Below are 20,329 nucleotides of genomic sequence, written 5' to 3'. Positions count from 1 at the left end.
AAAACTCTGCAGAGCAGACCCAGTAAACTCTGCACCTCGGTCACTCTGGAAGCCCTGCACCTTGGTGGAAAACTGTAGTTCCACCGCCGCAACCCAGTCTTTGATCAGTTGCGCTGCCTCGCTTCGCTGTTTCAGCGAGAAGAACCAGCCATTCTGGCTAAAATCATCTGTCAGCGTCAGCACATACCTGGCCCCGCCCAGACTCGGCCTTGGCATGGGACCACAAAGGTCTGTGTGCACAAGCTCAAAAGGCTTTGTGGTTACCCTCTCCGTTCTGGGATAACTGCACCTTTTTACCTTTGCCCTTCTGCATGCCCTACAATCTAGGGATTTACCACATGCTTTCATTTTGCAACCTTCAGTGCATTGGGGCAACTTCCGGATATCTTCCCAACAGCCATGCGACATTTTCCTGTGCCACAAGTCAACACACGAATCATGAGTGGGAACATTAGCACACTTCGCCTGTGCTGTCTCGGCGTCCCCCTTACCCTCCAGAGGTGTCTCCAGAACAAAGAGGTTGTTCTGACATGCAACACTGACCAGTTGTCTCCCACCCCTGGAAATGGAACAGACATCATTTTCAAAGCAAACCTTATAACCCTCCTTTACAAGAGCAGGTACAGATAAAAGACAACAATGCATTTCTGGCACAACGTAGACCTCCAGCTCTGCCTGTAAAAAAGAAACAAACACATTTCCCACAGTAGTAAAATGTCTCTGTGACCCATCAGCAAAAACAACTGTTTTCCCAGTTGAAACAGCCCTGCAGTTCCGCATTTCGCCACTAGGTGGCGCTGGCATCAGGTGATGGCTGGCTCCTGAGTCGATGACCCAACGCAGCATTCTGCCCTCACTGGAGTTGTCCTGCAGCGTTGCCATGGAGGCAGCTAGGTGATAAGAACCGTCCTCACTTCCTGTGTCACGTCCTCCCTTCGCATTCCCACGCTGGCCTCCTCTCCTGGACTGGCTGCCATGGAAACCTGGCTGACTGCCATGGGAAGCGACCTTGGAGACATCCTGCCTGGCCTCTCTGGCTCTCCGCGGGCAGGAACGACGCAGATGGTCAACCGACCCACAGACAAAACAACGACGAATGGAAAAAGCCTGAACTGTGTCTTCTGCTGGCCTGGCCCCCCCTCTCCTGCAACCGGCAGGACTCTCTGTGCCAGCTCGGCCCTCTCTGACACGACGTTCCTGTTCGTCACACAAGCGTCCAGTCACATACTGGAGCGTAAGATCTGCAGGATTCATTGATTCCAAAGTTAGACACAAAATGTCATAACTTTTGTCCAAGGAGCTGAGCAAAATATAAACTTTCAGTTCCTCAGAAAAGTTAACTTGCAACAGTCTCAGCTGGTTGAAAACAGAGAGCATCTCAGTCACATGCTGTCTGATGCTGTCACCTGGACGCAGCTTCATCTCAAACAAGCGTCTAGTGGTGTGGATTTTTGCCCCAGCTGTGGTCCTGTGGTGCACTCTCTCTAGTGCCTGGTAGGCCTCATGAGCAGTCTCCAGCCCCTCTACCAAAGGCAGCTGTGAGCCCTCCAAACTGAGCACTGTAGCTCCCAGGGCTTTCTGGTTTCGCCTCTGTGAGGCATGTGCAGCTGCTATATCTGCTGCTGCTGCACTGGCTGCAGCTTGCTGTGGGAGCTCTTGGACTGCCCCCCACAGACCCTTGGCTACCAGCCAGGCCTTCAGCTTCCTGCTCCACTCCTCCCAATTTTTGCCATTTAATTTTCCGAAAGGGACGGAGTATGATTCCTGGCCGTCTGCCATCTTCTCCCCCAGGGCTGAGCCTACTCACATAACAGCAGCTCCTCCTGGCACCCGGTCCTGAAGATGAGATCCTCCCCAGCAAGCCTCACTGCCTTAAACGTTCGGCAGGGCTCTAGCTGGCTTCTCCCACACACAGGCACGACGTGGCAACAGCTTCCAAAGCTTGGCTGACTTCCATAACCTGTGGGATTATGATGGCGTCCGGCACATTTCTGCTGCACCACTGCGCTCCTGTGCCTAGCTCTCTTCAGCACTCTCTTAGCTTAGTCTCAGCAGAGTTCCGCAGCGGGAGAAACTGTTGCCGTGTGTGGGTAATAAATCAGACTGTACGCAGGCTTCTTGCTTATCTCCAACAGTCTTTAATCGCGTAGAAAAACATCATAAATTAGCCCGGCGAAAGAGCAGACATCCTCTCGCCTCTCGGTCAAAACCGAACGAGAACTCACACACAGAGAAACACTCCCGTATGTGAAACATAACATAGCCACGCCTCAGAATGTGAGACGTCACTCAGAACTGTTTAACCCTGTAAGTTCTGATTCTCCTCACAAGTTTTCCCAAATTCAGCTGAAATTCCAACTTATACTGGCTTCTCCAACCCCTTCAACCCCTTCATAGCAAGCATCTTTAGTACTTAGTAGTGCAGCATTTTGCTGCTATGACCTACTTCAAACGAGATGCATAGCCAGACAGCGGCCCCCAGTTCAGTAATATTCTTGGGTTTGCGTGCTGCAACCACCTTCTTCAAATCCCACCAGAGATTTTCTATGGGGTTCAAGTCAGGTGACACTGATGGCCACTGTAGAACCTTCAAGGACTTCTGCCTTGGTGGAATTTGAGGTACAGTGGTGCCTCGCAAGACGAAATTAATCCGTTCCGCGAGTCTCTTCGTCTTGCGGTTTTTCGTCTTGCGAAGCACGGCTATTAGCGGCTTAGCGGCTATTAACGGCTATTAACGGCTATTAGCGGCTTAGCGGCTATTAACGGCTTAGCGGCTTTAAGAAAAAGGAAACAAACTCGCAAGAACTCGCAAGACGTTTCGTCTTGCGAAGCAAGCCCATAGGGAAATTCGTCTTGCGGAACGACTCAAAAACCGGAAAACTCTTTCGTCTTGCGCGTTTTTCGTCTTGCGAGGCATTCGTCTTGCGAGGTACCACTGTATGCTTGGGATCATCGTCCTGTTGGAAGGTCCAATGACACCCAAGCTTCAGCTTCCTCACAGATGCCATGATGTTTCCTCCTAGGATTTCCTGATATTTCAATGAATCCATCCTGCCTTCCACACGCTGCATGTTTCCAGTGCCAGAGGATGCAAAAGAGCTCCAGAGCATCACTGAGCCACCACCATTCTTCACTGTAGGCAGAGTGTTCTCTTCAGCATATGCTTCATTCTTCTTCCTCCAGACATAACGCTGATCCATGGGGCCAAAAAGTTCCAAGTTTGTTTCATCGCTCCACAAAACAGAATCCAAAACTTATGTGGTTTATTTATATGTTTTTGAGCATACTGGAGCCAACTTTTCTTGTGCTTTTGGGTCAGTAGTATTGGAGTTCTAGCAAGGAAACCTTCTGTGTTTAGTACGTGCCTTACTGTGCTCACTGCCACCAAGTCTTGCTGCAGCTCTTATGCAGTCACTGAGGGTTTTTCCCAGCCTGCCTTCCCAGAAGTCTGGTTGCTGCTGCAGATAGCTTCCTTTTTCTGCCCTTTCCAGGTGTAACCACTGTTCCTTTAACTTTGAGCTTGCAAACTATGCCTCCAGCGGTGTCTCTAGGAACATTCAGTGCCTTCGCTATCTTTTTGTATCCTCCTTTTTTGTGAAGGACAGTGATCTCTTCTCTTCTCTTACCTTTTTGGACCATTCTCTTGACTTAACTATATTTCTAACATGCAGCCAAATGTAACACTCAGCAAACCCCAGAGCCAGCTCAGGTATTTCATGTGTTCCAGCTCAAGCACACCTGGTACAACTAATGAAGCCCTTGATTAGTTGCATCAGGTGTGCTTGAGACAACACCTGTTGTATTTGTGATGTTCTGAGGGATTCTATTCAGGGGGTTAAATAATAATAATAATAATAATAATAATAATAATAATAATAATAATAATAATAATAATTTATTTGTACCCCGCCCATCTGGCTGGGTTTCCCCAGCCACTCTGGGCGGCTTCCATAGAAACCAAAAAAAACACTAAAATATAATACATTAAAAACTTCCCTTAAGGGCTGCCTTAAGATGTCTTCTGAATGTCAGGTAGTTGTTTATCGTTTTGACATCTGATGGGAGGGCGTTCCACAGGGCGGGCGCCACTACCGAAAAGGCCCTCTGCCTGGTTCCCTGTAGCTTTGCTTCTCGCAATGAGGGAACCGCCAGAAGGCCCTCGGTGCTGGACCTCAGCGTCCGGGCAGAACGATGGGGGTGGAGACGCTCCTTCAGGTATACTGGGCCGAGGCCGTTTAGGGCTTTAAAGGTCAACACCAGCACTTTGAATTGTGCTCGGAAACGTACTGGGAGCCAATGTAGGCCTTTCAAGACCGGTGTTATGTGGTCTCGGCGGCCGCCCCCAGTCACCAGTCTAGCTGCCGCATTCTGGATTAGTTGTAGTTTCCGAGTCACCTTCAAAGGTAGCCCCACAAAGAGCGCATTGCAGTAGTCCAAGCGGGAGATAACTAGAGCATGCACCACTCTGGCGAGACAGTCCGCGGGCAGGTAGGGTTTCAGCCTGCGTACCAGGTGGAGTTGGTAGACAGCTGCCCTGGATACAGAATTGACCTGCGCCTCCATGGACAGCTGTGAGTCCAAAATGACTCCCAGGCTACGCACCTGGTCCTTCAGGGGCACAGTTACCCCATTCAGGACCAGGGAGTCCTCCACACCAGCCCGCCCCCTGTCCCCCAAGAACAGTACTTCTGTCTTGTCAGGATTCAACTTCAATCCATTAGCCACCATCCATCCTCCAACCGCCTCCAGGCACTCACACAGGACCTTCACCGCCTTCACTGGTTCTGATTTGAAAGAGAGGTAGAGCTGGGTATAATCTTCTTTGGCGATCACTTGTGGCCAAGTAAGATTGTCTTCCATGGACATGGCATGTCTGTAAGTGACTGTGGAGGCCAATTCTGGACCCGCATGTCCTTCCACAGTGGTAGCATAGGTTTCTGGGCAGGAGTTGATCATGGTGAGGATTTGCCAAAAGTGCCTTCCTCTGAGCACGTTTCTCCCTTGCATCCTGAGTTCAAAAGTCTTCAAAGGCCATGACACCTTTGGTAAAGGCTGTTCTCCAATTGGAGTGCATGCAGGCCAGTGTTTCCCAATTTTCCGTGCTTACAGGTGAAACAGGTGAAAATGAGAATACCATGGAAAAGTTCATTTTTTCAGTTGTTGTTTAGTCGTTTAGTCGTGTCCGACTCTACGTGACCCCATGGACCAGAGCACGCCAGGCACTCCTGTCTTCCACTGCCTCCTGCAGTTTGGTCAAACTCATGCTGGTAGCTTCGAAGACACTATCCAACCATCTCGTCCTCTGTCGTCCCCTTCTCCTTGTGCCCTCCATCTTTCCCAACATCAGGGTCTTTTCCAGGGAATCTTCTCTTCTCATGAGGTGGCCAAAGTACTGGAGCCTCAGCTTCATGATCTGTCCTTCCAGTGAGCACTCAGGGCTGATTTCCTTAAGAATGGATAGGTTTGATCTTCTTGCAGTCCATGGGACTCTCAAGAGTCTCCTCCAGCACCATAATTCAAAAGCATCAATTCTTCAGCAATTTATTTCAGTAATTCAACTTAAAAGGTGAAACTAATATATGAGATAGACTCATGACATGCAAAGCGAGATATGTCAAGCCTTTATTTGTTATAATTGTGATATTATGGCGTACAGCTGATGAAAACCCCAAACTAACAATCTCAGAAAATTAGAATATTAAATGAAATCAGCAAAACAAGGATTGCAAATAGAGCAATATTGGACCTCTGAGAAGTAGAAACATGCATATGTACTCAGTACTTGGTTTGGGCCCCTTTTGCATCAATTACTGCCTCAATGCGGCATGGCATGGATGCGATCAGCCTGTGGCACTGCTGAGGTGTTATGGAAGACCAGGATGCTTCAGTAGCAGCCTTCAGCTCTTCTGCATTGTTCGGTCTCATGTCTCTCATCTTTCTCTTGGCAATGCCCCATAGATTCTCTATGGGGTTCAGGTCAGGCGAGTTTGCTGGCAAATCAAGCACAGTAATCCCATGGGCACTGAACCAGGTTTTGGTACTTTTGGCAGTGTGGGCAGGTGCCAATTCCTGCTGGAAAATGAAGTCAGCATCCCCATAAAGCTCGTCTGCAGAAGGAAGCATGAAGTGCTCCAAAATCTCCTGGTAGACGGCTGCGTTGACCCTGGATTTAATGAAGCACAGTGGACCAACACCAGCTGATGGCATGGCTCCCCAAATCAACACTTCACACTGGACTTCAAGCATCTGGCATTGGAAACTTCACACTGGACTTCAAGCATCTGGCATTGTGTGCCTCCCCATTCTTCCTCCAGACTCTGGGTCCTTGGTTTCCAAATGAGATGCAAAAGCTGCTCTCATCAGAAAAGAGGACTTGGGACCACTGAGCAACAGACCAGTTCTTTTTTTTTTCTTTAGCCCAGGCAAGATGCTTCTGACGTTGTTTCTTGTTCAGGAGTGGCTTGACAAGAGGAACATGACATTTGAAGCCCATCTCCAGGATCCGTCTGTGTGTGGTAGCTCTTGATGCACTAACTCCAGCCTCAGTCCACTCCTTGTGAAAATCCCCAACACGTTTGAATGGTCTTTTCCTGACAATCCTCTTCAGGCTGTGGTCATCCCTGCTGCGTGTGCACCTTTTTCTTCCACATTTTCCCCTTCCGCATAACTTTCCATTAATCTTCTTCGATACAGCACTTTGGGAACATCCAACTTCTTCTGCAATTACACTTTGAGGCTTTACCTCCTTATGGAGGGTTTCAATGATAGCTTTCTGCACAACTGTCAGGTCAGCAGCCTTCCCCATGATTGTGCTTCCTACTGAACCCATTGCAGGTGTTATGGATTGAATAGCTACTTCACCTTTTCACAATATTCTAATTTTCTGAGATTGTTAATTTGGGGTTTTTATCAGCTGTACGCCATAATATCACAATTATAACAAATAAAGGCTTGACGTAACTTGCTTTGCATGTCATGAGTCTATCTCATATATTAGTTTCACCTGTATACAGCGTTTTTTTTTTATAGATATGCATTGAGAGCATATTTAATCCTCTCTTGTTGTCAGCCTGTATTTCGCTTTCCATTCTTAAGTTGGGAATAGAGTAGTTGCTTTGGAAGACGATAATCAGGCATCTGAACCACATGACCCATCCAACGAAGTTGATGTTGAAGAATCATTGCTTTGACACTGGTGATCTTTGCTTCTTCCAATACACTGTCATTAGTTCACCTGTCTTCACAAGTGAGATATAATTTTTTTTTGAGATACTGTTGATGGAATCTTTCGAGGAGTTGGAGATGGTGTTTATAAGTGGTCCACGTTTCACAAGGGTTGGTAGTACAGTAGCTTTGTAAACAAGCATTTTGGTTTCCCTGCGAATGTCCCGGAGAAAGGTGCACTCACAGAGCTAAGATAGTGCTGGATTTTGGCATCAATGCCTGCCCTTATGGAAAGATAACTGCCCAGGTAGGAAAAGTGATCAACATTCTGTTCAGGGGGTTAAGACTGGAGAAACCAGTATTGTAGGAAAAACAGAGATGGCAGGAGGTTGGATGCAGGTGAGCTGTGCAGATGCACGCTGGCAAGCATGCTCCAAACAAGCTGCCGACTAGCTCTGCTGAGGCTCCTTTTATTAGCAGAAGTCAACAATCGGAAACAGTAGTGAAACCACCCTGAACTTAACATATTTCTATCTAAGCACATTTCCAGCATTAGCAAATACACATGTCAACAGGTGTTTCCCTCAAAGTTTCCCCCCAATACTTGATTACGTCTGCGTCCCCAGTCATGCTTCAGCCAAGCGATATGTCTAACAAACAAATTGTGAGAGGACACAATTTCAGAGGAAAAACCCTGTTTTCTAGCCAAGAAGGCAAAAGGTCAGGGAAAGCAGGTGCAACGCTCCTTGACATACTGTTGCATGTCTGGTGCGAGGTTTGCCTTCGCAAAGCGGAGCGTTACCTCTACACAGTTTAAGTTGCAATTTAAACTGAATTGGGGGAAACCACTTGAAGTATCTGTTGTGTTGAGCTATTTCAATTGCTTTTGTTTGATTTGCTCATTGCAAACAGCTGAAAGTCTGTAAATTTTGATAGTAAACCTGATTTGCAATGGGGGTTGAATAATTTTGATTGCAACTGTAAGTTTACATACTGAAGCAAAATAAAATAGTTTATCCCAAAAGTAAAATACAGACCCCCTTCAGAGTACACTTGTAGCATACATCACTTCTCAGTTTAACAATGTCTGAGACAGTTTTGTCCTTTTTAATTAGTTTTATGTAATAGAATATGCAGCCTGTGATGCTACCTACAATGAAATTGTCACAATTGAGCGCCTAAGATCTGCAAATCCCAACAAACCTACAACAAAGGATACATTTCATAAGATCAAACTTGATGTGCCAGAAGATTTAAGGCAAATGTGAGTATAGAGGTCTTTTATAAATAATTTTAATCAACTTTCTTAAGTTTGTAATACCATTCGAAACGTTTTCATCCCATTATAGTTGTTGTTGTTGTTGGGGGGATACCAATGGTGGAAGTTGCCAAAATATCCAAAACAGAAAACCTTCCAAAGTGGGCTCCTGTGTCAAGAACAGAGATTGAGAACCTTATAGCCCAACTAAAACAGGGGAAAGCCCCAGGAGAAGATTTAATTCCTGCTGAGGCCATCAAAAACACCTTGGAGTTTTGGACCCCTATTCTGGCTTCACTATTCACCTGCATTAATACACATCCCCAAAGACTGGGGACTTTCAATCATTGTCCCAATATATAAAGAAAGGAAGAAAGATGCCGCCTCAGCATAATTAGTAAATTGTATGAAATGGAAATTTCAGGGCTGGCTGGAACAAGAAAACATACTTGCAGAGGAACAAGCTAGATTTAGGGAAGGCTGTTCTACCATTCACCAATGTTTAGTACTCCAACATCTAATCGAGAAATACTTTTCTCGTAGCATAGTTTCCCTTTATGCTGTCTTTATTGACTTTAAAGCAGCCTTTGACGAGCAGCGCAGGGAGCCGCCGCCGCCTTTAGCAGGGAAGCGTCTCGCTCGGCTTGGCAGGACTTCATATGATGAATCTTTTATTATGGCCAACGACACCCTGGAAGGTTTTCACGAAGTGAATCTAGCCTCACCTACCACTCCAGATCTTCTAGGAGTGTATGAATCCAGTGATTGTGAACAAACTACCTCACCCACGGTCATCTACCGGCTTCATGCCTCAGCTGTGTGCTCCACGCCAATTCAGCTGAGTGCCCTGAACGTCTTTGATCTTCCTACACAACCCATCTATTCATCTCCTAGGCAACTCAGTTGTGCAGAAGCATCAGGTATCAGCATCAATGTTACAGAAACCATTCCTTGTTCTACCTCAGGACTCCAAGGTGTGTCGTCCAAATATGATAATTCCAGAAAGGCAAGCAGCAATGCCGAGAGAGAATTTTTGTCGGGAGCAACCATAACAGACTCCACTGAAGGAAGTGATGATGTTTTGGGACTGAGCACAGTCTGTCTCACCTACAGAGCCCATCGGTTTTGGAAGTCAAAGAAAAGGGCTATGAAAGATTAAAAGAGGAGCTTGCTAAAGCTCAGAGGGAGCTGAAACTGAAAGATGAAGAATGCAAGAGGCTTTCTAAAGTGTGCGCCCAACTCGGGCAGTAATTGGAATAACTTACTGCCAGCCTCTTTGAGGAAGCACACAAAATGGTGAGGGAAGCAAACATAAAGCAGGCGACAGCTGAAAAACAACTGAAAGAAGCACATGGAAAAATTGATGTACTTCAGGCCAAAGTAGCAGCCCTGAAAACGTTAGTGCTGTCCACTCCGCTGGCGTCGCCCACAAAAGAGCTTCAATCTAGCGGAAAGACACCCTTCAAAAAAGGCCATGCAAGGGGCAGTTGAAAAAGAGACAAAAATTGAACACCGTTACTAATCTAGAGATCGAAGGGAGAAACATTCAGAAACCAGAAGAAATTAGAAAGTGCTTCCAGAGATATTTCAAAAAACTTTACACGCAGGGGCCACAGGAAGAGACTGAGATAGACCAATTCTTAAAAATTAATGGATTATCAAAATTAGTCCAGGAAAAGAGAACAATCCTGAACTGTAAAATAACACAACAGGAAATTGAGGGTGCCATTCAGAATATGCAACTAGGCAAATCTCCAGGCCCAGATGGACTTACCTCCAAGTACTATAAGACATTAAAAGACTACTTGATACAACCACTAATGGAGGTTTGCAACCAGATTATGGAGGGGAAGAAGGCACCGGAAACGTGGAAAGAAACTTTCATCACATTGATACCCAAACTGGAAACTGAAAAGACTCAACTTAAGAACTACCGTCCCATCTCACTCCTAAATGTGGATTACAAAATTTTTGCAGATATTTTGGCAAGTAGATTTAAAAAAGTGTTAAATGAAGTAATTCATAAGGACCAGGCAGGCTTTCTCCCAGGTAGACATTTGTTTGATAACACCAGGAATATTATTGACATTTTGGAACTTTTGCAAACTAATATTAATACGAAAGCAGTGTTAATCTTTATTGATGCGGAAAAGGCCTTTGACAACATTTCTTGGAAGTTTATGAAGAAAAATTTGGAAGGGATGGGAGTGGGACAGGGGTTTGAAAATGGAATAGAAGCAATTTATTCAGAGCAAAAAGCTAAATTGATAGTGAACAATGTGGTGACAGAAGAGTTTAAAATTGAAAAAGGAACACGACAGGGGTGCCTCCTATCCCCTCTTTTATTTATTTCAGTCCTGGAGGTGCTTTTGAACATGATTAGGGAGGACCGGTTGGTGCAAGGAATACAGGTCGGAGTGAAACAATACAAACTGAAAGCTTTTGCAGATGACTTGGTTTTAACATTACAGGAGCCAGAATCTAGTACAAAAAGAGTTTTAGAACTGATTCATGAGTTTGGTCGGGTGGCGGGATTTAAGTTGAATAAGCAAAAAACTAAGGTTCTGGGAAAAAACTTGACACCTTTAGAAACAGATGGGTTTCAGAAAGAGACAGAGTTAAATGTGGTTAAAAAAGTGAAATACCTAGGGGTTAATTTGTCCGCTAAAAATTTGAATTTATTTAAAGATAATTATGAAAAATGTTGGTCAGAAGTTAAAAAGGACTTAGAAATTTGGTCAAGATTGAAACTTTCCTTGTTGGGTCGAATTGCAGCTATAAAAATGAATGTATTGCCAAAGATGTTGTTTTTGTTTCAAACCCTACAGATCGTGGACAGAGTGGAATGTTTTGGAAAGTGGCAGAAAGATATCTCTAAGTTTGTCTGGCAGGGCAAAAAGCCCAGGATAAAATTTAAAATACTAACTGATGCAAAAGAAAGAGGGGGATTTGCCCTGCCGGACTTAAGGTTATATTATGAAGCTGCAGCTTTCTGCTGGATGAAGGATTGGTTACTTTTAGAGAACACTGATGTCCTAGATCTGGAAGGGTTTAATAATTCTTTAGGATGGCATGCATATTTGTGGTACGACAAGGTAAAGACTCACAAAATGTTCAAAAACCATATTGTCATAAAAGCAATATTTATTGTCTGGACAAAATACAAAGACTTACTAGAAAACAAGACCCCGAGATGGTTATCACCAATAGAGGCTAAGGCCCGAAAAACCCCCAATATGGAAGCCGGCTGGCCGAAATATTGGGAAATAATAGAAAAAATTGGAGATAATTGGAGGCTGCAGAGCTTGGAGAAATTAAAGAATAAGGTGCGAGATTGGTTACATTACGCTCAAATTCAAGAGGTTTTTAAATTGGACAAAAAAGTAGGGTTCCAGGTGGAAAAATCGAAACTAGAGACAGAATTGCTTGAACCAAAGACTAAGGTACTTTCGAGAATGTATAACTTGCTGCTTAAATGGAACACTCAAGACGAGACAGTCAAATCAGCCATGATAAAATGGGCCCAGGATATTGGGTATAACATTATGTTTGAGGACTGGGAAAGGTTATGGACCACCGGAATGAAATTTACGGCATGTAATGCCCTGAAGGAAAATATTATGAAAATGATATACAGTGGTGCCTCGCAAGACGAAATTAATTCGTTCCGCAAGTTTTTTCTTCTTGCGAGTTTTTCGTCTTGCGAAGCACGGTTTCCCATAGGAATGCATTGAAAATCAATTAATGCGTTCCTATGGAGACCGCCTTCAGACCAGGTCCAGGGACAGTCTGTCCCCAGACCTCTTCTGAAGGCTGGCGGGGGAAGAAGGACTTTTCTCCCCACCGCCAGCCTTCAGAATAATAATAATAATAATAATAATAATAATAATAATAATAATAATAATAATAATAATTTATTATTTATACCCCGCCCATCTGGCTGGGCCTCCCCAGCCACTGTGGGCGGCTTCCATAAAAACCAAAAATACAATAAAATATCACACGTTAAAAACTTCCCTGAACAGGGCTGCCTTAAGATGTCTCCTGAATGTCAGGTAGTTGTTTATCGCCTTGACATCTGCTGGAAGGGTGTTCCACAGGGCGGGCGCCACTACCGAGAAGGCCCTCTGCCTGGTTCCCTGTGGCTTTGCTTCTCGCAATGAGGGAACCGCCAGAAGGCCCTCGGCGCTGGACCTCAGCGTCCGGGCACAATGATGGGGGTGGAGACGCTCCTTCAGGTATACTGGACCGAGGCCGTTTAGGGCTTTAAAGGTCAGCACCAACACTTTGAATTGTGCTCGGAAACGTACTGGGAGCCAATGCAGGTCTTTCAAGACCGGTGTTATATGGTCTCGGCGGCCGCTCCCAGTCACCAGTCTAGCTGCCGCATTCTGGATTAGTTGTAGTTTCCGAGTCACCTTCAAAGGTAGCCCCACGTAGAGTGCATTGCAGTAGTCCAAGCGGGAGATAACCAGAGCATGCACCACTCTGGCGAGACAGTCCGCAGGCAGATAGGGTCTCAGCCTACGTACCAGATGGAGCTGGTAAACAGCTGCCCTGGACACAGATTTGACCTGTGCCTCCATGGACAGCTGTGAGTCCAAAATGACTCCCAGGCTGCGCACCTGGTCCTTCAGGGGCACAGTTACCCCATTCAGGACCAGGGAATCCTCCACACCTGCCCGCCTTCTGTCCCCCAAGAACAGTACTTCTGTCTTGTCAGGATTCAACCTCAATCTGTTAGCCGCCATCCATCCTCCAACCGCCTCCAGACACTCACACAGGACCTTCACCGCCTTCACTGGTTCTGATTTAAAAGAGAGGTAGAGCTGGGTATCATCCGCATACTGATGAACACCCAGCCCAAACCTCCTGATGATCTCTCCCAGCGGCCGCATGTAGATGTTGAAAAGCATGGGGGAGAGGACAGAACCCTGAGGCACCCCACAAGTGAGAGCCCAGGGGTCTGAACACTCATCCCCCACCACCACTTTCTGAACACGGCCCAGGAGGAAGGAGCGGAACCACTGTATAACAGTGCCCCCAGCTCCCAGCCCCTCAAGACGGTCCAGAAGGATGCTATGGTCGATGGTATCGAACGCCGCTGAGAGATCCAGCAGAACTAGGAAACAGCTCTCACCTTTGTCCCTAGCCCGCCGGAGATCATCAACCAGTGCGACCAAGGCAGTTTCAGTCCCATGATGAGGCCTGAATCCCGACTGGAAGGGATCCAAATGGTCCGCTTCTTCCAGGCGTGCCTGGAGTTGTTCGGCAACCGCTCGCTCAATCACCTTGCCCAGGAATGGAAGATTTGAGACTGGGCGATAGTTGGCCATCGTGGCCGCATCTAAAGATGGTTTTTTAAGAAGCGGTTTAATAACCGCCTCTTTCAGCGGGTCTGGGAAGGCTCCCTCACGGAGGGAAGCATTCACCACCCCACGAAGCCCATCGCCCAGCCCTTCCCGGCTTGCTTTTATTAGCCAGGATGGGCAAGGATCCAGGGGACAGGTGGTTGGTTTCACTCGTCCAAGCAGCCTGTCCACATCCTCGGAGGTAACAGATTGGAATTGATCCCACTCAACTTGACCAGACAGAACTCTTGCACTCTCCCGCCCCGGCCCTGCTCCCACGGTGGAGTCTACTTCTTCCCGAATCTGAGCGATTTTATCTGCAAAAAACTTTGCAAAATCATTGCAGGAGAACATGTGGCCCATACTGGGTCCCGATGTTGCAGGTGGTTCCGCTAAATTGTGAACCACCTGAAAAAGTCTCCTGCTGCTGTTTTCTGCAGATGCAATAGAGGCGGTGAAGAAATTCTTCTTCGCCGTCGCTATCGCCACTTGGTAGGCTCGACGTTGAGCTCTAACCTGTGTCCGGTCAGATTCGGAATGAGTTATCCGCCACCGGCGCTCTAGCCATCTCAACGATTGTTTCATTGCCCTCAGATCCGTGGAATACCACGGGGCTGTCCGGGCTCCATGCAATCGGAGAGGGCGCTTCGGAGCCAAGCAGTCAATAGCCCTGGTTAACTCCACATTCCAGCGGGCCACCAGGGAATCAGCTGAAAGGCCATCAACATGGGATAAAGCATCCCCTACCACTCTCTGGAAACCATTTGGATCCATTAAGTGGCGGGGGCGGACCATCCGAATTGGTCCCACCTCCCTGCAGAGGGGATGGGTCGCAGAGAAGTCCAGTTGCACCAGGAAGTGATCTGACCATGGCACTTCTTTCATTTCGCTTTTACTTAGTGTCAGATCACCAACATCCATAGAGGTAAACACCAGGTCCAAGGCATGTCCACGGCTATGGGTTGGGCCAGACTTATTCAGGGACAGCCCCATGGAGGCCATGCTTTCCACGAAGTCCCGAGCGGCCCCTTGTAAGGTCGTGTCGGCATGGATGTTAAAATCCCCTAGGACGACCAAACTAGGTGTCTCCAGGAGAACATCCGCCACGACCTGAAGCAGCTCGGGCAGGGAATCCTTGGCGCAGCGGGGAGGTCGGTACACCAAAAGGAATCCTGTACTGCCCCTATTGCCCAACTTCCAGAACATGCACTCAGAAAACTGGGTCTTCCCAATAGGGCGCCTGGTGCAAACTAATGACTTCCTAAAAATCACTGCAACCCCCCCTCCCCGCCCACATGACCTGGGTTGCTGTGCGTAAGAGAAACCTGGTGGACAAGCAGCGGCAAGAACAGGCCCATCTGCTTCATCCAACCAAGTCTCTGTTACACAAGCCAGGTCAAATCCTCCATCCATGATCAAGTCATGGATGGCAGTGGTCTTCTGAATCATTGACCTGGCATTGCACAGCAGCACCTTCAGGCCATGTGGGTATCCCTTGCTGATTCTAGTATCCGTCCGGACAGGACCAGACCCGGAGGCAGGGATAGTCCTCAGACAACGACTAAACCTGCCTCCTCTGTAATGACATGGTCTGGTCTTAGCGTAACTCCTCCTCCTACCCGTGATCACTGAGATCGGTTGTCCCAGTGCATCCCCCCCGTGGAACATGCCCCAGCCATTTTGTGGGCTGGGGCCCACTCCCCGGCAGCCCTGACCCCTCCCCCTAAAAACAAAATAACACCTTAAACAAACAAACAAAACCAATAAAACAATACAAACAAAAAATATAAAAATTACAAAAACATCAAAATAAAAAAATAATTCCCCAAGCCCAACCAAACATCACTCCCACCCCCCACATACAAAAAATCCAGAAATTTTTTTTTAAAAACACTCTGTGCCTCTCCGGCAGTAACAACTGTCCTAGTGAGGCCTGTCAGGCCCCGCCCTGGGCCAGGTGGTAAGTGGCAGGGAGGAGCAGGGTCCTCAGGCACTCACTCAGGGAGTCTTCCTGGGCAGCAGGCCGCAAGCAGCACACAGTCCTTATGAGGCCCCAGGCCCCGCCCCAGGCCAGATGGTAAGTGGCAAGAGCAGGGCCCACAAGCACTCACTCAGGGAGTCTTCCTGGGCAGCAGGCAGCAAGCAATACGCAGTCCTTATGAGGCCCCAGGCCCCGCCCCAAGCCAGATGGTAAGTGGCAAGAGCAGGGCCCACAAGCACTCACTCAGGGAGTCTTCCTGGGCAGCAGGCCGCAAGCAGCACACAGTCCTTATGAGGCCCCAGGCCCCGCCCCAGGCCAGATGGTAAGTGGCAAGAGCAGGGCCCACAAGCACTCACTCAGGGAGTCTTCCTGGGCAGCAGGCAGCAAGCAGTACGCAGTCCTTATGAGGCCCCAGGCCCCGCCCCAAGCCAGATGGTAAGTGGCAAGAGCAGGGCCCACAAGCACTCACTCAGGGAGTCTTCCTGGGCAGCAGGCCGCAAGCAGCACACAGTCCTTATGAGGCCCAGGCCCCGCCCCAGGCCAGATGGTAAGTGGCAAGAGCAGGGCCCTCAAGCACTCACTCAGGGAGTCTTCCTGGGCAGCCTTCTGAAGGCTGGCGGTGGGAAGAAAAGCCCTTCTCCCGCCGCCAGCCTTCAGAAGAGTTCCCGGAGGGCTGCCTAGGCTGCGGATAGCAGCCTGCTGCCCGGTGCGAGGCAGACATCTGCAGCTTGGGGTGCCCTGCTGTTAAGCAGAGCGCCCTTCAAGCGGGGCAGACATTCGCAGCTTGGAGAGCCCTGCGGGGAAGTCCTGCAGGGCTCCCCAAGCTGTGAATGTCTGCCCCGCGCGAGGGGCGCTCTGCTAAAGAGCGCCCCTCGTGCGGGGCAGCAGGCTGCTATCCGCAGCTGGGAGAGCCCTGCGGGGAAGTCCTGCAGGGCTCCCCAAGCTGCGAATGTCTGCCCCACGCGAGGGGCAGCAGGCTGCTATCCGCAGCTTGCAGAGCCCTGCGGGGAAGTCCCGCAGGGCTCCCCAAGCTGTGAATGTCTGCCCCGCGCGAGGGGCGCTCTGCTTAAGAGCGCCCCTTGGGCGGGGCAGCATGCTGCTATCTGCAGCCTAGGCAGCCCTCCGGGAACTCTTCTGAAGGCTGGCGGGGGAGAAGGGCTTTTCTTCCCACCGCCAGCCTTCAGAACAGCCTTCTGAATGTTGGCGGTGGGGAGGAAAACCTTCCTCCCACCGCAAGTCTTAAAAACAGGTCCGGGAACAGAGGAGAAGCACTGCGTGCCTTCCCCTCTGTTCCCGGACCTGTCCTGAAGGCTTGCGGTGGGAGGAGGGCTTTCCTCCCCACCGCCAACATTCAGAATGCTGTTCTGAATGTTGGCGGTGGGGAGGAAAAACCCTCCTCCCACCGCAAGCCCCGGGAACAGAGGAGAAGTGCTGCCGCCTTCTCCTCTGTTCCCGGACCTCCCACCACAAGCCTTCAGGACAGGTCTGGGAACAGAGGAGAAGGTGCGCTGCGCTTCCCCGCTGTCCCAGGAGATTTCCCTATGGGCTTTCGTCTTGCGAAGCAAGCCCATAGGGAAATTCGTCTTGCGAAGCCTCTAAAAGTCGGAAAACCCTTTCGTCTTGCGGGTTTTTCGTTTAGCGAGGCATTCGTCTTGCGGGGTACCACTGTATAGGTGGTACATGACCCCAGTCAAGCTTGCAAAGATATATCACCTGTCTGATAATAAATGTTGGAAATGTAAGGAGGCTGAAGGGACATTCTTTCACCTCTGGTGGACTTGTCCAAAAGTGAAGGCCTTCTGGGAAATGATCTACAATGAGTTAAAAAAGGTATTTAAGTATACCTTTCCCAAGAAACCAGAGGCCTTCCTCCTGGGCATTGTCGGCCAGAAAGTGCTAAAGAAGGATAGAACTTTTTTTATGTATGCAACTACAGCAGCAAGAATACTCATCGCAAAATATTGGAAGACACAAGATTTGCCCACACTGGAAGAGTGGCAGACGCAATTGATGGACTATATGGAACTGGCTGAAATGACTGGCAGAATCCGAGATTTGGGAGAAGAAACAATGGAAGAGGACTGGAAAAAATTTAAGGACTATTTACAAAAGCACTATAAGTTGTATGAATGTTAAGAAATTGCACGATTTGGAAATTTTAGCATCCGCAATTAGATTTGGTGAAACAGGAAACTAAGTTATAAGTAAGAAAAGGTTGAAACTTAAAGTAATATTATGTTTAATCTAAGGTACAAGTAATTGATAAAAAGTATTTTAAATTTAAAAACATAATATCTGAAAGGTACAAAATAAGACATGAAACAAGGTAATAATTTGCTGATATTTTTATTGTAAAGAACGCAGGGTGAGGAGGATGTGGGGAAATCCACTTGGTTGTATGAAAAAGCTTTGGAAAGTTGGTTTTTTTTCTTTCTTCTTTTTTCTTTTTTCTTGTTTCTTTTTTGTATTTCTTGTATTTTGTGTATATTTTTGAGTTTGTATCTGAAAAATGTAATAAAAAATATTTTAAAAACAAAAAAGGCCATGCAAGGAACAAAAGTATGAGCAGCGCGATGGGGGTCAGCAACCAGGATGTCGCCATGATGCAGCCAATTGTGAAAGACTGCAAAGAGGCTGACTTAGCTTTGTATAACGAATTCAGATCCTGGAAGGATGATCCCACTATGGCATGGCCTTTCCTGGATAAAATCTATAAGGAAGATATCTTTCCGTTTTTGACCTTCTCAAAAAGTGAGCTGGCATCTGCCGTCTTGGAAGCTGTGGAAAACAATACCTTAGGTATTGAACCAGTTGGCTTGCAACCTGTTTGATTTGTGAAAGCTTCTGCAGTTGAATGTGGAGGACCAAAGAAATGTGCTCTCAGTGGACAAAGTAAAACATGCAAGCATAGAATCAAGTTGGGGGACTCAAGCAACTATTACTATATTTCTTCTTTCTGTAGATATAGGATTACTTCTGTATGTAACTTCTTCACGTACATTTGATATATACAGCAGGGGCTTGTGAAGCAGCAAGATGTGAATCAGAAGTTTTGGGAGGTTATTCAGCTGAGGAAAGAGATGTCACTGGCAAAACTTGGATATTACAAGGAAGAGCTGTAACTGCTACATTTCTGGTGCTTGCATGCGCTTCCATAAATGTACATATCTTCAGAGTGGTTCAAAATCCTTGTCACGACATTGATATTTATTTTGAAAAGGGTCCAAGGCTTCTCCTTCTGTGCAAATTGCCCTACATACTTTTGGAGTTCAGCAAGATTATTTTATTTTAGGATGGACATTATTGTTTCGTTTGAAAGGAAGGCAAGAGGATTTTCAGGTGTACTATAGTGATTGTAACTTTAGCAGTTGAGAAATGCAGGTTTGATGCTGTTCAGATATTATGTTCATTTGTGTGTTCTGGAGAGTTTATAATGTAGGATTTCAACTTAATAAAAGTTAACTAAAAGAAAAAAAAAAGCAGCCTTTGACACCATATCCAGAGCTAAATTATTGGAAAAATCAGAGGCCTCTACACTTGACAGGCACTTGCTATATTTAATACACATGAAGGGATGTGGCTAAAAGTGCAACGTAACTTCCAGGGCCATCTCTCCAATGCTATTGGAACTGAGAAAAGTGTCAAATAAGGGTGCATACTGGCTCCACTCTTATTTAACTTCTATTATTAATGATATGGAACCTTATCTGCATAATGTGAACTTCCCAGTTGCTGGATCGTCACCTTGTCGCGGTGAATGGGCTTGCATGTTCCTATGACCCTTGTGAGCAAAGGCGTCGGGAATCTCGTACTCCCAGCAGGGTCACCCAAGGCGTTAAGGTCAAAGGGAAGGAGCTAGACAAAGAATGATCCAAGAAGTCCTCAGCGGCAGAACAGGCGGATGATAACAAGCGGTATGTTACAACAGCTATGAAGACGGATGAAGGCTGCAGCAGATAGGAATCTACCGGTTTGTTGTGACTACTTCATGCCATCGGAACAGAGCCCTACTGTGAAGACTATGTGTTGGTCAGTGTGCACTGATCTACACACATAAAACAAATTCACGCACAGGCGTCTTCCAAAAACCCAACCCAAGCCCCAAAAGTCCCATGGCGATCGGCAAATGGTAACGGGGGGAGGATTGTGAAATCTGGAAGCCCCTAGTCATGAACCAGCACAGTCGTTCTGACTCAAGGAACGAGGCAGTTGAGCAGCTCGGCAGCTGTATCCATGACTGAGCAGCCCTTTTTAGGATCCACTCTACTCATCCCAAAAACGGGGAGGGGCTAGAAAAGGTGCCCTAAACATAGTCTGCCTCCCCTTTCCCCTGACTGGATTACCGCACCCAGTGGGGTCACCACCTAGCGGTCGTAAAAGACAATTGAACTTTGGAACATGGAATATATGGACTTTGTCAGATAACACAGACAGTGAGCATCCTGAATGCAGAACTGCCATCATTGCAAGAGAGCTGCAACGTTTTAACATCAATATTGCAGCGCTTCAAGAGATTCAAAGAGAAGGCAAGGGACAAGTGAAGGAAGAAAAAGGAGGCTACACTTTCTTCTGGAA

General features: G+C 47.3%; 1 protein-coding gene, 1 long non-coding RNA gene and 1 pseudogene across 5 annotated transcripts in view; 2 read left to right on the top strand and 1 right to left on the bottom strand.

Moving 5' to 3' along the window:
- The window catches only part of LOC310697669 (fragile X messenger ribonucleoprotein 1-like), a 212,274-nt gene that overhangs the window by 97,573 nt on the left and 94,372 nt on the right, over window positions 1–20,329 (top strand). For all 3 annotated transcript variants that reach the window (XM_083484347.1, XM_083484348.1, XM_083484349.1), the window contains one exon: window positions 8,280–8,428. In XM_083484347.1, coding sequence (XP_083340473.1) covers window positions 8,280–8,428 — 149 coding nt within the window. The remainder of the gene's footprint in view (window positions 1–8,279; window positions 8,429–20,329) is intronic.
- Window positions 5,598–20,329, bottom strand: part of LOC310697730 — a 434,827-nt gene continuing 420,095 nt past the window's right edge. Inside the window, exon 3 of the long non-coding RNA XR_014521171.1 lies at window positions 5,598–6,382. This is a non-coding gene — a long non-coding RNA (uncharacterized lncRNA). The remainder of the gene's footprint in view (window positions 6,383–20,329) is intronic.
- LOC310697709 (rab-3A-interacting protein-like) lies at window positions 9,021–19,076 on the top strand (annotated as a pseudogene). The gene is made up of 2 exons: window positions 9,021–9,893; window positions 18,296–19,076. The product of its transcript is annotated as a rab-3A-interacting protein-like (transcript).

Source organism: Podarcis liolepis (assembly GCF_965112155.1).
Source record: "Podarcis liolepis genome assembly, chromosome: W".
NCBI lineage: Eukaryota > Metazoa > Chordata > Lepidosauria > Squamata > Lacertidae > Podarcis > Podarcis liolepis.
This window is presented reverse-complemented; position numbering and strand designations above follow the sequence as displayed.